The 14,542-nt window shown below is 37.1% G+C and overlaps 1 protein-coding gene across 2 annotated transcripts in view; it reads right to left on the bottom strand.

The window, feature by feature from the left end:
• eIF3a (eukaryotic translation initiation factor 3 subunit a) overlaps positions 1 to 13,748 on the bottom strand; it is a 378,310-nt gene extending 364,562 nt beyond the window's left edge. The window contains exon 1 of one of the 2 annotated variants that reach the window (XM_090393079.1): positions 13,393 to 13,748. In XM_090393079.1, the coding sequence (XP_090249205.1) occupies positions 13,393 to 13,441 (49 nt within the window). In that variant the 5' untranslated portion in view covers positions 13,442 to 13,748. The remainder of the gene's footprint in view (positions 1 to 13,392) is intronic. The other variant, XM_090393080.1, reaches the window with a different exon arrangement.
• Between the last annotated feature and the right edge of the window lie 794 nt (positions 13,749 to 14,542).

Raw genomic sequence — 14,542 nt, 5'->3', positions numbered from 1 at the left:
TTTCCTCTTCTATCGTTCCTATATCTGACACTCATTTCCTCTCTTCCACTTATCCTATTCTCACCTCTTCTATCATTCATACAACTCTCTCTCATTCCCTCTCTTTTACTGTTCCTATTCTCTCCTCTTCTCTCATTCCCATAACTCTCTCTCACTCTTCTTCTGATTTGCCTTGCATTCGTCTCTTCCATTCACTTAATTTCATCTTTCACACTTCTCATCTCATTCCCCAGACATTCCACCTGTTCTTTCAGCTCATCTATCTCTTTCTGTAAGAGAGTCATTCTTGTTTGCCATTCATCCTCCCAATTGAGACTATTTCCTAAAACTTCAGAATCATTCAATCTTTCCATACTCCCCACTCTTATTATTTTATTCATACTTCTCTTGCCCTCTATAATACCCATCATCTCTCTATGTGGAGAATCTCCCGTCTCTGACTAACGAGGTCAGTTGGTCATTTCTAAATCACCAAGTTCCTCCATTGCCTGCATTTTGCGCATATGTGTTTTCCCCCCCCTTCTTTCTCCTACCACATATACAATTGCCAGGATGCATACATTCCGCAAGTCCCACATGCTACAAAATCCTGTATGATATCACGCAAAACGGAGTCCTTAAATTGGGGGGGGATTGGCAAAAGGCCTCTGTAATTGAAACTGCCGCTGCTGCCATTATTTAAAATAGTGTTGCTAATTAGTGTCAAAAAATAAACACTAAATAAGTACAAACAATTTCAAACAACAAATAAAATGAAATAACTAAATAATGAAAACTTATCCTTCATCTTGTCTTCCACCGTTATGCATTCGATTCCGACCCAGTCTTCTCAGTAACCTAAATATACAATATCTCAACAACTAACTTCAAAAAACAACCACTGACGGACAGTCGTATTCCAGAAAACAACTTAGCACTACAAAAACATAGAAAAAACGGACTATTCACCAATTAATAAGCACTTTCTTCAGCACAGCTGAAATGCCCTGCCACGTGCTACGGCGAATCTCCTATTTCTCTTATATTTCCCTCATTTTCAACTCAGCATCATCAGAGCACAGCACACTTGTACACGCGACAGTCAAAAGACAAAAGATATAAAGCCCAATTTTTGGCACCCTCTCACGGGGGGGGGGGGGAGATATGCAGGAGTTTCTCTCAGGATAACAGTCTCCCAAATTTTTGGCAAATTAATGCAACCATGTTTGTTAAGGTTGGGAGAATTCTTCAAAACCATTGTCGACTCAAAAAATAATCTTTCAGATCTATAACGACTTCTAAATAGCACATTCATTTTCCTCCATCTAATCCTGTGAAGGAGTGTCCAAAGCGTGGTCTGCCAGTCCCGACTTGCTATAGTAATAGTAGCAAATGAATCTTTCATGTTCTTCCAGGTGGCTGTTAACTGATCTTCCTGTTTGCCCATAATAGGCCAAGTCACAGTCACAAGGAACTTCATACACTCCTGGGTGTGCTAAAGGGTGGTGTGTTATAGCATAGATAGTCCCACATATAAACTGGCCAGGCATTTAGCCAAGTCGCTTGTCCCCCTCCTGGCAACTCCTTTACTTTTGTAAAAAATTCAGTCCATTTCAAAATACTGGTTAAAAATCTTATCCTAAAAAATTCAGACAATGTTTAGTTTTAATGTCACCTCTTTATTTACCAATGTACCACTTATAGACACTCTTGATTTAATCAAGTCTAAATTTCCCCTGATATTTTTGAATTATTTCAATTTACCATGAATGCAGGTTACTTTACATGGGGAGGAAAATTCTACAAACAGATTAATGGTACTGCTATGGGTCCCCCCCCCCCTTCCCCGTTAGCAAATTTTTGCATGGAACACTGAAAACAAAGTACTTACCACAGCTACATACACGCCACAAGTACGGTTACATTATGTAGATGATGTATTTGCCATCTGGCCCCATGGACAAGACACTTTGGATGTGTTTGTCACCTACCTAAATAGCCAACACCCCAAAATTCACTTCACAGTAGAAAAAGAATCAAATAACTGTTTACCATTTCTTGACACATTAGTCACCCGCCTTTCAGATGGATCACTATCTTTTTCTATTTACAGAAAGCCTACACACACAGGAAGATACCTATATAAACAATCACATCATCATCCAGTCCAACAGTACGGCATTTTAAAAACACTTACACACAGAGCCTGAGCCATTTGTTCTAACGATACAGCTCTGACCACTGAACTCCAATACCTGCGCCATACGTTCTTAGCCAACAGTTACAATCCCTACAAAATAGATAAAATACTACATAGGCCCATTACTCTGCCCTCTCCTAATACACAAGAATACAACATGACCATTTCTATTCCCTATATCAGAGGTACATCAGAAAAGATAGCCAAAGTATTGATGAAACATAGCCTTCGCAGCACTTTCAAACCTGATGTCAAGCTGGCAACTCTGATCTGCTTGTCCAAGGATAAACTTTACCCTTTAGCACACCCAGGAGTGTATGAAGTTCCTTGTGACTGTGCCTTGACCTAGTATGGACAAACAAGAAGATCAGTTAACATCCGCCTGGAAGAACATGAAAGATACATTTGCTACTATTACTATGGAAAGTTGGGACTGGTAGACCATGCTTTGGACACTCCTTCACACAGGATTAGATGGAGGAAAACGAATGTGCTATTTAGAAGTCGTTATAGATCTGAAAGATTATTTTTTGAGTCAGCAATGGCTTTGAAGAATTCTCCCAACCTTAACAAATACGGTTGCATTAATTTGCCAAAAATTTGGGAGACTGTTATCCTAAGAGAAACTCCTGCATAGCTGTGGGGGTTTTTTGGGGTTTTTTTCGTAAGAGGGGGCCAAAAATAGGACTTTTAGATCTTCTGTCCTTTGCAATTATATTGTTTCACTCACTCACTGTCATGAGTACAAGTGTGTTGTGCTCTGATGATGCTGAGTTGAAAATCAGTGAAATATAAGTTAATAAAACATCTCTTTGATAAAATTGTGTGGTATTGTTAATACCTTGAAAAATAAGTCATGAATAACAGTCAACACCTAAGCTTATCTGTTTAGAATGTTTTCCTTTAGTAATATAAGTTCTATTTATTACATTACAGGATAGATTCACTATTTATTCACTAATTCACTAATATGCATTAAAAATTAAGATACCAGTAACAAAGAGTTATCTAATCATATTATGAGAAAAACAGATTCCTTACAAAAGAAAACATTCTGAAGTTTACAACTGATTAGTAGTAGGCTTAGAATCCTAAGCCTGAATTTCCAAATGGTCAACAATTTGTGCATTCAGTCATGAAGTACCAGTTCAGAGATGTACATAAACGATTAAAACCAACCACATCTTTCAAATTTCAAACCAGATTTTTCTTACTGAGACTTGGCTGCCAAGGAAGTGGGAGAGAAAATTTGTCATAAGCAAAGACAATTTTTTCCTAACTTTAACCACCTTGTTTCTCCTATATCAGAAAGGTTGCTGCAGGAGTAATTTATCTAATATGCAACTTCTTATATGTTCTATTGCAAGCACTCCCAAAGATAGTCAAGCCTATCTGATCCATAGAACAAGCTCTCACACAAGAACCTGAAACCATAAACTATTAGCAATTCTACAAATATGCTTACACATACACACAAAAGTTAAGCATTTAACAACCTGAACCAAGACAGATACAAACTTAATGCCAGTCATGCATGTAAAGTTCTGAAATACAAGCATAATACTCCAAATTGTGATTTGAAAGGTGTGAGTTCAAAACTCACTCTCAACAAAATAAACATCCGCTATTAGACTAACTATTAGACTATTACACTTTTTTTATATAATGACTTATATAATGATTAACTTTCATGACAATTACATCATGAGCCATAACAAATAAATCACGTTCCCGAGACACGCACATTGCCTCGTTCAATACTAATTTTTTGTATGAATTAGAACCATCAGTTATAACCTAGTCTGTTACCTTCATATAGCTTACTAGTTTGTATTCCCTGAAGATGCCGATAGAAAAAAAATTGGCGAAACATGTAGGACGATAAAATAAAGCTACTTGACGAACATTATATAAAAAAAGTGTAATAGTCTTATACATAACAGTCAAGAAAAAATTCCACACAAAATAAAGCTATTGTTTCAGCTCTTACATAAACCCAAATCCTCAGTGTTTTAATTATACCATATGTTGCTGGCCTGGTTGGAAGAGTAGTTAGTGTACCCACTCTCCTACCAACAGGCTGCAGGTTCAAATCCTGACGTGGGTATGGATGTTATGATGGTCTTCAGGTGGAAGATGAATGTCATCACCTGGTGTGTGACCACCGACCCCCCACTTATTGGAGGCTTGAAAAAGTTCCATGTTTGGTCTCTAGAACAGGTTTCCAGACTATGTAAAAAAAAAAAAAAAAAATATATATATATATATATATATATAAAAATTGATAAAAAATAGAAAAAAAATCCTTAGTCCATCCATGGTACAAAATGTACTATACACCCTCTGTCCAAAAAGAAACTGAACTTTTGATAGAAAATAAAACAGAGGCCAATTATTATTATTCAAATCATATATTTCAATCAATATACTCTCTCTCTCAGCTTCAATACAACATTTGACACGGTCAATTAATTCGTTAAATGAGTTTTTTTATATCAGTTTTTGGGATACTGTTGAGGGTAGTGGTTACTGTCACTTGAACGTTTTCAATGGTGTTGTATTGCATTCCTTTCATCGGCAAATGAAGTCGGGAGAAGAGAAAGAAGTCACAGGGTGCTAAATCAGGTGAATACGGCAAGTGATCCAACACACAAACTTGGTTTTTGCCCAAAAACTGTCTCACAATGTTCGAACGATGAGATGGTGCATTATCGTGCAAAAGTGACCAGCTGCCTGCATCACGATATTCATGCCGTACGCAACGAATTCTCGCTATCAATCGCTTCAAAACTTCGAGATAAAACTCACCATTGGCCATTTGTCCAAGCGGAATGAATTCTTTGTGGATAATGCCCTTGGAATCGTAGAAACAAATCAACATTGTCTTTACTTTTGACTTCTCCAAGCGACTTTTTTTCAGATACACCTCTTGTGGTGGTCTTCACTCAGCACTCTGGCAATTTTTTTTGGGCTCATACTTAAAACGCCACATTTCATCACCAGTAATGATCAACATTTCATCACCAGTAACGATCATTTCAAGGAAGTTTGAGTCCTTATGAGTAGTTTTAATGAGGTCCGGGCAGTGTTCAATTCGATACATTTTTTGGTCATCAGTCAACTTGTGGGGAACAAATCGCGAATTCAATTTACAAAGGCCCAAACTCTCAGTCAAAATGTTGTGCACAGTTGGTTTTGGAATCCCCAATTCATGTTCAATCAATTTCACACACAATTTCGGGTTTTCTTTGATGAAATCACTTACTTTTTGGATGTTAAATTTGCTCAGTCCAGTTTTTGGACAGCCGGCTTTTCGTCGTCCTCAAGTGTCTCACGACCACTTTAAAATCTCTTAAACCACTTGTAAACTTGAGTGCTGGATAAGCATTCATCACCGCATGCTTTTTGAAGCATTTGATGCGTTTCGGTAAAACTTTTACCAAGTTTAACACAAAAGTCAATCAAGCTCTCTGTTTGATTGACACTCGTTTTCCGAATGTTCGTCAAAACACACTGTCACTCTTGGCACTATAACTCGGCTTCTAATGAAACAAATGTCATAAACAGTTGACACAACACTAATGAAGGTTGCTGCTTTCGACAACAAAAAGTGGTGCCACTAGTTTAATCTATTTTTGAAAAGTTCGGTTTCTTTTTGGACAGAGGGTGTAAGTTAACAAAATAACCTTTTGTGGGTGGGAGCAACATAAAATGTATATATCAATTGAAACCTCATATAATAAAGTGTAAAAAGAGAAATTTACTATGGTAAACTAGATTTTTGATACAAAACAAACTAAGAATTATGAGATACATTAGCTATTACAGCTTCACTAAAGAATCACATGATAAAAACTTTAAAAATGTTTGTATTTATCCTCTCAAAACTGATGCATTCATGCATGCATTTATCCCTACACTTCTTTCACTTCTCTCTCAAAAAGTATGCTAAGCAATGATGTTACATAATAAATCTATATCACTCACAAAGCTACTTTGTATTTGGATAATAATTTAAAGTATTATCGGTCCTTCATGTGGAGTTAAGAGTCCTAATGAAATGGCTTTACTACTAAACATAAAATATCAAACCAAACCTCAAAGTTAAAACTGTTTACTGTTTCTTCACTTGGCACACTGAAGTAATGCACTCTGCATTCCAACACTCTACATCCACCACAAAAAAAAATGCTTCTTATTCCCTTCCTAACATCCTCCTTATACAACTTCCCACAATGGTCTCTTGTTCTACTCCTGTTTCCTTCCATTCTTTGAAAAATCTCTTCCACATTAATCTAGTTAAAATCGTGCACCAATTTTGATGTCTCAATCATGTCATTTCCTTCTCCTGACCATGAAAATATATTTCCTTAATCTAATAAATTTAGTTTAATCCTTTATCCAAGGGTGAGCAAACAAAGTTTGCACCTGAAAGTATCTTCAGGACTGGGGTAAGGTGGTACAACACCAGGGCACTCCTTGCAAAGGTGGAGCAAGCTACCAACACTCCTATCTCGGTATCTCCCATAATGCAAAACACATCTCCTTGCGGATATGTCTAATGTTATGCATTAAGGGAAGGGCCACAACTCAATAAAGGTCGAAACTAGTCTGGGTTGTGGACTTTTCCTTCTTTCAGTGCACCTGCTGAATCCACTTGTCAGGATTTCTTCTTTACTTGGACTAGCACTTCTTTAATCCACAGTGAAGTTCTATTTTTCAATGCTTGAAAACAACCTCACCACATGACTCTGGTTGAATTAATCAATCTTTTGTTCAGATGTTGCTAATGAATTTCCATAGTCTTGGTCTTGTTTTGCTTCACTTTTTCTCCAATATTATTTGTATATATTTTGTGTCTACAAGTTCACCTCAGGAGCCAGACCCAGAAGTGAGACTAAGGTTGAAGTAATGCAGAAGTCATATTTCCATATACAAGTAGTCAAAAGGTGACAACTTATTACTAAAATACTCTAGATTAGAGATAGATGTTGAAAGTTTTTTCACTTGGTTATACTATAAATTAAAGAAGCCAAGAAGTTATATTCTTGGTTTAATCCTTTATCTGAGTGTGAGCAAACAAAATTTGCATGTTAAGTCACTTCACGACTGGACTAATTGTATATAGAGGCTAATGACTTCACATCAATTGCATTAGTATCCCAAGGATATGCATTGTATTATGGGATACTAAGGCAATTGATGTGAAGTCATTAGCCTCTATATACAAGTAGCCCAGTCGTGAAGTGACTTCATGTGCAAATTTTGTTTGCTTACACTCAGATAAAGGATTAAACCAAGAATATACTTCTTGACGCCTTTAATTTATAAATATATATATATATATATATATATATATATACACATACACACACACATGCATACACACCACATAATAAGACAATAATCAGGAATTTGGAAAATTCATGAACTGAATAAATGAAGGCCATCATAAGCTATGTAAACACTGGTCATCAAAATGATCTGGTTGAAACAACTCCATATTTTAATATATATCCATTGTATATTTCTTTTAACACCTTTCCATTCTCTAAAATGGGGGAGAGAGAACTCTTTCATAAGTAACTTCAAATAACAGTACATTAGCCATGCTCCACCATTCATCATCAAGTGGTTATATTTTGTGAATTACAGATAAAGCAACAAAGACTGAAGCCAGCATATGTGTGCTAATGCCATGCGCCTTTCAAATCCACACAATTGCTGTAGACAAGCGCCGGCCATGGATTTGGCAAAAAATTTGCACTGTTCCTGTATTTCATATATATTTGAGTCAATAGATCGCAGAATGGTGGCTGCTCTTCTAAGCACGACATCCAGACCAGTACATAGGTCATCTGCAGATGATTTAGTGCCCGCACGTCACAACTGAATGGCATAGGAAGCAACTGACGCATAGTCTCAACTGCTGCCTTGATGCTTCCATTCTAGTGGCCTCATCGCCAGAGCGATCGCACCATGACAGTATGAAAGCAACTCTGGCTAGCACTGCCTTTTAACGTGCGAGGCACAAACAGTATCGTTGCAGTGGCTAGACGGGATTCTGACTTAGAGGCGTACAGTCATAATCCCATGGATGGTAGCTTTGCACCACTGGTCACTCGACCAGGCACATGTACCAAGTGTCCAAACCTGTGGTTCCTCTTGTACTGAGAAGGATTACTATCACAACGACTAATCATCAGTAGGGTAAAACTAACCTGTCATCTTTAATATCAAGTTATCCTTTCTTGGTCTACTATAATATCAGGTCAGACTCTCTTGGCAATGTACTCCTGTCTCGCATTAAGGACCTAGAGGCGTTCAGTCCTTAATATCCTGTGGTATATGAAACTGAAGTCATTCAGTTCATGCAGTTATAGTTCGCCCACCGATTTGAGGTCCCTCGACACTTCTGCGCATCTCAGAAAAAGAAGAACCCATTCCGATAATAGGGTAATCAGTCCGTATAGTGGGATGAGTTGCTTATTATTACCGGTCGGAAAATTAACTTCTCTTTTATGATTATTGTAGTCAACTATGTTGCTTGTATAACAGTTGGAAAATTTTACCTATAAAGCACGTGATTTCGCGTGTTGGCGACCAATTCGGACGTCCTTCATTTTTTTCTCCCCTTCAGCATGAATCGACTATTCTTGGAAAGACGTGAAGCAGGGACCTGGAAACGGTGGGCGAACTATACCACAGTATGACTATTAGCCATACTCGCCAGATTTTGCCAGATTTTCGTGCTGTCGCTAACGTCAGGACAAGCGGCGGCCATTATGCTTGTCAGAGAGACAATTCCCTACGATAAGCTCATGTGCGTAGGTGCACAGGTGGGATGGCAATTCCCCACGTTTCTAAGAGTAGAACTCGGCAATTTCTCTACGGGATACACGAACGAGTCGTGCCAGACCTGGTCTTCCACCAGGAGTTTTGCTAGATCACTAAACTGTCTCTTATATAACCAGGCTCCCTCTGGTAGGTTACGCTCAATCGAGAATCAACTAGAATTTGGCTAGTTTTATATATAATTTAATATTATCCTGTAATATCTTTATAAAATTGCTCACCAAATATTAAATAGTGCTATCTTGCACTCATCAGGCTTCCCCTGATGAAAGTTTTCAATAGAAACAGTAAGTAATCTCACCAGCTAGACCATGGCTCCATCCAACACGTCTACCTCGATGGAGAGACGGATCCGTAGAGATCCGTCAGAGGATGAGTCTCAATCGATCACAGTATGGTGGCCGCTCTTCTAAGCACGAGACCAAGACCAGTACCTAGGTCAACTGCAGACGATTTGGTGCCTGCAAATCACACCTGAATGGCATAGCATAGGAAGCAGCTGCCACATAGTCTCAATAGCTGCACTGATGCTTCCATTTCTAGTGGCCTCATCGCCAGAGCGATCGCACCTTGACAGTACGAAAGCAACTCCGGCTAGCACTGCCTTTTAATGTGCGAGGCATGAATAGTATCGTTGCATGGCTAGATGGGATTCTGCCTTAGGGGCATTCAGTCATAATCCCAAGGATGGTAGCTTCACCCACTGGTCACTCGACTAAGCACATGTACCAAGTGCCCGAACCTGTGGTTCCTCTCATACTGAGCAGGATTACTATCGCAACAACTAGTCATCAGTAGGGTAAAACTAACCTGTCATCTTTATTATCAGGTTATTCTCTTAATTATCTTTATTTTCATGTCAGACTCTCTTGGCAATGCACCCCTGTCTCACATTAAGGACCTAAAGGTGTTCAGTCCTTAATGTCCTGTGGTACATGAACCTAAAATCGTTCAGTTTATGCAGTTACCACAGTATGACTACAAGCCATACTCGCCAGTGCAAAATCAATACCTATATTATTCAAATGTCTGCCAGAATGAAATAGTGAAATTCTGGAATTAAAAACCCTTTCATCTGCATGCAAGCTAACTCACCTTCAAGTGAGAAGCACTTACAAGTTCTATGTGTCCTGGAATGGATTTGAAACCAGGTCTTTCCCACCAAAGGGCATTATCACTACCAACTGAGCCAGTCTATGAAGGCTCTATAATTATCAATCACTGCAAATAACTACCACTGATCATTTTAGACCTATGGGTGATTACAGCACAGCAGATAACTACCAACCTCATACTCCTACCTGGTATTATTGTATGAAATACAGTCAGCCCTAGACTTATCACACATTTCCATGCTGACAACTCCATCCTAAGTCAAAAAGGACTTAAAGCATAAATTATTATATAAACCATAAGAATGTGTAAATGATTAACATGCCTGAATGCTAAAATGCGTAGGCCTGTTTTGTTATATATTTAACTAAATTTACTCTGTTTAAAATGAAATAAAACAAGGCACAAATTATAATAATTATAATAAAATTACAGTACTGTATAGAGTATCATAATAAGTATAGTGTTTCTGTGCACTTACTAATAAAATAATCAGCTGGAAATATATGGAGCAAAAGTCAAAGTTACTAATTTATTAACTGGACAATTCATCATCAGGGATAGAGAAGGCTAGGTCATCAAACATAAATTCTCAAATTCAAGAATTGCAACAAGTGTGTCTAGGCTCATCTTCAGATAGCACAGTGACAGAAGTGGGCTTGTTTGAAAATGTGTACATTATGTCCAACTCAGTCTGCACAGTCTAATTTCTTTTTTTTTTTTTCCCTGCATAAATTTCTCTGTAGCAAGCAACTGCAGCTTTCATCATTGTTCCGGTGAAGAAATGGACTTCCGACATGGGGTCCATTTCCTTAAACAACCGCTTCTGGCAATTTTTTGGGAGGTGGGGAGAAGCTATTCTTCTTGTTCTTTTTTCTCTTCTTGTTCTGCAACTTACTATGCTACTGGCTCAATAAGGTCTTCATATGGAAGCTCCTCTTTCACAGCTTCCAACAAACTGCTGCACATTATTGCCAACCCCCAATGTTGGCTCTTTAGCTAGCAGCACTATCTTGTCACCAATCTCTTGTAAGGCTCCATCTTCATCTAATCCTGGGAATGTATGAACATATATTGCAAACATTAGTTGCGCACACACACACACAGGACTGGTTAGCCTCCAGCCAAAATGCTGAGGATTCGAATTCCGGCATGGATGTTTGCGATTTTCTGTGAAAATACTAGTGGTCGTGGACGGTAGATGCCATTGGTGTAGATGATGATGGTAGTTGTGGTTTGTTGTAGTTGGCAGAGAGCGTATTGGAGACTAAGAGTTGTGTGCCTCCCTAGATGAGTCTTTTTATTATTATTATTAATAATAATAATAAAAAGTTTTCGAGTTTTCTCCCCCTCAGCAGCAACAATAAACTGAGCAAAAGTATTTCTCAAAATATATACCTTAAAGGCAGTAAATAATACCCTGGTCCAAGGGTTACAGAAGCAAGGTGGTATTCTGTAAATGTGTTAATAGTTTGGCCACCATAATTCATGGTCACCATAATAACATTGTTTGAGGAATGACTGTAGTGTGATTGACTGCAACCTAATAAACTTGAACCCACCATATGGAAGTCAACAAACAGACCTCACTGAAGCTGGCACTGAAACATATGCTTTGAGCTAACAAGCAGATTGCAATGGACAAGAATCAAAATCCACAAAAAGAATTGACAGGAACAAACTTCACCATTTAATAGCATGGATAAATTTCACCCACCTACCTTCTTTTCTAATATTTTCTTTATCATATTAAAAACTCTATGCCAAAATTTAACATTTAAGAGAAAGCTTTCTGTAAAATACAGTATGCAACTACATGCATAAAAAAAAAAAAAAAAAAAAAAATTAAGATGAAAATTTTCAGAAAATCTGCAACAAGACAATGAATAAAAAAATCCAAGAACTTAAATTTTATAAAATAATGCTAAACATATTATATATTTCATGAATGTGAACTGTCTAAGAACAAATGGGATGCAAAAAATTATATTAAAAATGCCCTTAAAATATTAAAAAGACAGCTACATAGTTTGCATAAAAATATCAAGAAATATAGAGAGAAAGGAAAAAAACTGGATAAATACATAAAGGGAATGAAAGACTATGAAACAGATAACCCTTGGTGAAAGATTTAAAGAGTTTACACACACATATATAGATATGTGTGTGTGTGTGGGTGGGTGGGTGGGTGTGTAGAAAGTATTTTACCTTGGGTATAATAAATGTTAAAGATACCAAGCTATTTTAAACCTGGTTTTACTCCATTTCCCAAGTAAGCAAACAGACAAACAAGTCAAGTTTGCACCTGCAAGTGTTGCAAGTCTAGCTGATCCTGCACATAGTGCAAGACCAAGGCAACTCATGGTAAAAATAGAATAAGCTCTGATCACTAATCTTGATATTTACCCTTAATGCAAAGCACATCTCCTGGAGGAGATGTATGATGCTTTGTATTAAAGGCAAGGTACCCACACTAGTTTCGACCTTTATTGAGGTCTCATCAGTGGGAGCCAGGCTAGAAATACCAAGATTTTAGTAATACTGAGCTTATAAGTATTTTACCAGAACAAGTTACCATAAGGTGTTTTAACCTTATTAAATAAAAATCTCAGGAGGAGATATGACTTGTTTGTCTGTTTGCTTACTTGGGAAATGGAGTAAAACCAGGTTAAAAATAGCTTGGTATCTTTAACATTTATTATACCCAAGGTAAAATACTTTCTACATTTATATCTCCTTCTGAGATTTTTATTTACTAAGGTTAAAACACCTTATGGTAACTTGTATATAAGACCATCTCCTTAGCATATTAGGTTAAGTATGTCATGGCCTAGTAACTAGAATCATATAAACCTAATTTATGCTTTGACAAAATAGTGAATCAAATCTGTGTAGCTGCTATTAAAGCAAATTTTCTGATGCAGGATTTTATACAGGTTTAAAGTTTGGCTTATCCGTCAACGAGACGCTTACCCATCTTCAGAAGAAAAGCAATCATAATGGTATTTCATATTGTGTAGGGAATTCGAACCGAAGTCTTTCCAAACAGAGAACACCATTGTAATCAACTGAGTTACAGAGAATACAAGTTTTTATAACAAATTAATAATGTATAAAACAAACTATTATCTTATCTTAAATTACACTAAAATATAATTTTGAACAAGTCAGTTCAGATAATAAAATCACTGTGTTAGGAAGGAAAGTGTGTACTGTTTATATTATTTACAACAAAATAACATTACCATTTGCCCGCTTCAAAGCATTTTCTGGCCTTTGGAAATAAAGAGGCATGTTTAAAGATGCGAGTTAAAACATAAGCACCAAACACAATTTCTTACTAAACGCAACAGAAAATGAACAAACGTGTCCACCACAGCCTCGATAACAGCATACAAAACAGTCACAATTTAATTGAGAACTCTATACAAAATTGTTTCAAAGTTTAGCTAAAGCCTAACCAAATTCTATACTAATACTGATTATTTAAGCTGATTCTTAAGGTTCAAGCTAAACAGAAAACTCAAGCCACATTTACAAACCCTCCATTCCTAATAACCGAAAATATACAAATCACATATGAAAGATTACGAATGCAAAATTATAGATAAAGCGATGAGACATGCGACCACCTGAAGGCGCCACTTGCAAAAAACAAACGTTCCTAAAAATCACACAGATCTTAATCTCATGGTGTCTCATTGTAACTCCTACGATGCTAGGTCTGCAAACGAACAATCACGATAGATTCGGTTCTAGTAATCGACGACAAATATTTTTCTATGATTTTTTTTATCTCCATTGTAGATTTAGTCGATCTTCGGTGCATATAATGGTTACTTCCTTCCCAAAAGAAAGTCCAAATTTTATTCTTGCATCTCGGTAATATCCACTATAAAAAAAAAAAAAAAGTATCGTCTTCGTAGTCGTCTGAGCAATTCAGGTATAGGCTTTTTATGTCCTGTTCCTGTTCTGCAGATGAAGTTAACCTTTCATCTTAATCTTAGACATCCATGGTCTCTTCTTCCTGTTAGTTTCTATTCTAGTGCTAGTTTATGAATCCTATTATTATTCATCCTTTATGAGTAGTATAGCCAATTTTGCTGGCATTCTTCTACTTCTTGTGTGAGGTTTTTTGTATCTATTCATTCCCCTAATTCAGTGTTTTTCTTTTTATTTAATCTAGTGAATCCCAGGAGAGGTCTTAGAAACTTCATCTGTGCTGCTTCCTATCTTTCTTTGTTTCTTTGTTTTAGAATTCTAATTTCAGTTACAAATGTGGGGTGCTTAGGGATCAATTACGTACAGCTGAGAAGAAATCCCCGCATAGACTTTAAATGAATGCTAAGGATCGACCGGGGATTCTAACCTAATGTACAGTTCCTCAACTTCTCT

This window comes from Typopeltis vanoorti, chromosome 5 (genome assembly GCF_054136105.1).
Source record: "Typopeltis vanoorti isolate ZY-2024b chromosome 5, IOZ_Tvanoo_1.0, whole genome shotgun sequence".
NCBI classification, from domain to species: Eukaryota; Metazoa; Arthropoda; class Arachnida; order Uropygi; family Thelyphonidae; genus Typopeltis; species Typopeltis vanoorti.
The sequence above is the reverse complement of the archived record's forward strand: the minus strand, read 5'-3'. Positions and strand labels throughout refer to the sequence as shown.